Source organism: Camellia sinensis, chromosome 9 (assembly GCF_055761805.1).
Source record: "Camellia sinensis isolate YWXY chromosome 9, ASM5576180v1, whole genome shotgun sequence".
NCBI lineage: Eukaryota > Viridiplantae > Streptophyta > Magnoliopsida > Ericales > Theaceae > Camellia > Camellia sinensis.
This window is the reverse complement of record NC_138969.1, coordinates 25,207,960-25,210,531: the sequence shown is the minus strand read 5'-3', so window position 1 is coordinate 25,210,531 and position 2,572 is coordinate 25,207,960. Positions and strand designations below refer to the sequence as shown.

Here is a 2,572-nt window from a genome sequence, read left to right as displayed (position 1 = left end):
TTTTTTTCTTACAATTATCAAATTAATAACAAAAAAATAAATAAAAAATTAGACTAAATTAACTATTCCTAAACGAGGACTTAAGCCTTATTTGGAAACATACTTTTTTAGTAATTTTATTACTTTTTACGAAAAGAAGTGTAAAAAGTAAAGAGAAAATAAAATCTTTGACTTTTTTATATATGTTGTTAGCTTTTTAATTTTTTTAGTGACTTTTTGACTTTTAAGCTAAAATATGATGTTTCCAAACGAGATTTTAGACTAATTGATATTTAAATAGTAAACAATATGTCAACATATTAGCATTTGTCGTACATGAAGGCACAATTTGACATAAATTAAATAAATACACTTATTTAGTCATTTTGATTGGTGATTCTGTTAAAAGATATTCGCAAAGAATAATTTTTTTTTTGAAAAATAATTTACAAATAGAATATTTATATTAAAAAATCAATTAGAAATAAAAAGGTCACAAAAACCTATCCATTGGGTCAATCCTTATTATTTGTGTGTTTGGCATGTTCAATATTCTTATCCACTAATCCATGCCATGCCATTAGTATCCTATAAAAACCCTAGAAAAACCACACTCAAAAAACACTTAAAACCCTCTCCTCTCCAAACTCCCAACGCCCCATTCTCTCTCTCTCTCTCTCTCTCTCTCTCTCTCTCTCTCTCTAAACAAGAGTCCATCAACATTCAGACAATGCAAGTAGCCAAACGATCAACACCAATTCAAATGGAGGTCGGCGGCGGCGGCGAAGCCACGGAGTCGAAGACGACGGCGGAGTCAACCTACGATCAGATCCGCCACCTAGCCTCCGGCAACGCCGTGGTGGTCTTTACCATCAACGGTTGCTGCATGTGCCACGTGGTCAAGCAACTCCTCTTTGGCCTCGGTGTCGGACCCACAATCGTTGAACTCCACGACAAGGCCGCCGGCCGTGAGATCCACGCCGTCCTCCGCCACCTCGCCGGCGGCGACACCCACCAGCAGCAACCCTTTCCGGCGGTGTTCGTCGGCGGCAAGTTCTTGGGTGGGATTGAAACCGTCATGGCTTGTCACATCAACGGAACCCTAGTCCCTCTCCTCAAAGACGCCGGAGCTCTCTGGCTCTGAGGGCGGCGATCTGACCCACCACCACCACCACCAACCCATTGCCGGAATATGCCTTGAAATTACATTATATATACATATATATAGATATAGATATAGGAATATGAATATATAGAGTGGGTTCGTAGAAGGTACGGAGGGGACAAGGGGAGAAGGGTGACAGGATTGTGTTTTTAGAGAGAGAGAAAAAGGTGTTTGGTTGCATGGAAAATTTCTAAGCATATATGAAATATAATCTCTGATATGACTGACTATATGTAGAATGTAGTTAACAAAATGGTTTTTGAACTTTAAATTGTACTTCAATGACTATTTATTGTTTTTAGCGTTTGTAACGCAAAAATGAAAGAAAGTTCTAAGTAAGTTCTATTTCTACATAGTTGATGATAATTTCAAATATTTATGTAGATGTTCATGTAGTTATGTTTGTAATGAATCTCAAATCACTCTTTTACTATAATTGTTCGGAAAATGATATGTTCTTTTCATTTTTCTTTTTGATATCGGATTGATCAATCAAACATTTTGAAAACTTAAAAACTAAAACTAGAATTGGACCATTGAATTTACAAAATCAGAAAATTCAATTAGCTTTTAAATTTCTAAGCTATTATTCCCCCCTCCCCCCCCCAAAAAAAATAAATAAATAAATAAAAATTATCATTAACGACATTATCAATCAGTAAAAGATCAAATAATAGTAATAGAATAGAGTAGAAACTTGAACTTAAATAATTGCAATGGAAATAGCAATATATAAATTCAGTAATTAATATTATTTGTCAAAAATAAAGAAACTTAAGGTAATATATATGTGGGAAACAAATATATTAATTGTATAAATTGATTGGAATAACTTAGTTGGCTTGTCTATTTTAAGGTTAGTTTGCATCTTAGTTCTTTTTAGTTTATTTACTAAAAATAGTTAAAAAACAGACTAATTTGATTATTTCGAATTTCAATACATTAATTAAATTATAATCAACGATTTTTGATTACTCAAAATTATAGTCAAACTTTCAAAAAAAAAAAAAAAAAAGGGGGGGTCAAAATAGTACGATTTGTACCCATTCCAGAGTTATTTAGTTATTTATTTTTGGTTCATGCCTACTTTATGACAATTTTAATTCTAGAAATTTTGATGTTTTCTTCCATGTTTCTTATATTTATTTATAATTATTTTGGTGGGTTGTTGTTTGTCCTTGGAGGCATGATGAGTTCTTTGAGGCATGATGAGTTCATGACATGAGCCATGCAGAGAGAGAGAGAGATATGGATGGGACAGTATAAAATCATGGAATGTAATTGTCCGTACAATATTCTAGAGCTGAAAGTGATTTTTTTTTTTTTTTAATTTTAATTTTTTATCCATGGTGTCACAAGGACATTTTAGTCTTTGTACAACATTATGAGGAAGAGTGCTGCTATTAGAGTATCTCCAACGATAGTAGG

At 33.2% G+C, this 2,572-nt stretch overlaps 1 protein-coding gene across 1 annotated transcript; it reads left to right on the top strand.

The window, feature by feature from the left end:
• Window positions 1-742: 742 nt before the first annotated feature.
• On the top strand, window positions 743-1,123 carry LOC114267464 (glutaredoxin-C9-like). The gene has a single exon (XM_028208502.2). The coding sequence runs from the start codon at window positions 743-745 to the stop codon at window positions 1,121-1,123; it is 381 nt and encodes a 126-aa protein (XP_028064303.2).
• Window positions 1,124-2,572: the final 1,449 nt, after the last annotated feature.

Excerpts from the sequence above, each read along its gene's own strand:
- LOC114267464 (XM_028208502.2), top strand. The coding sequence starts at position 743 with ATGGAGGTCGGCGGCGGCGGCGAAGCCACGGAGTCGAAGACGACGGCG.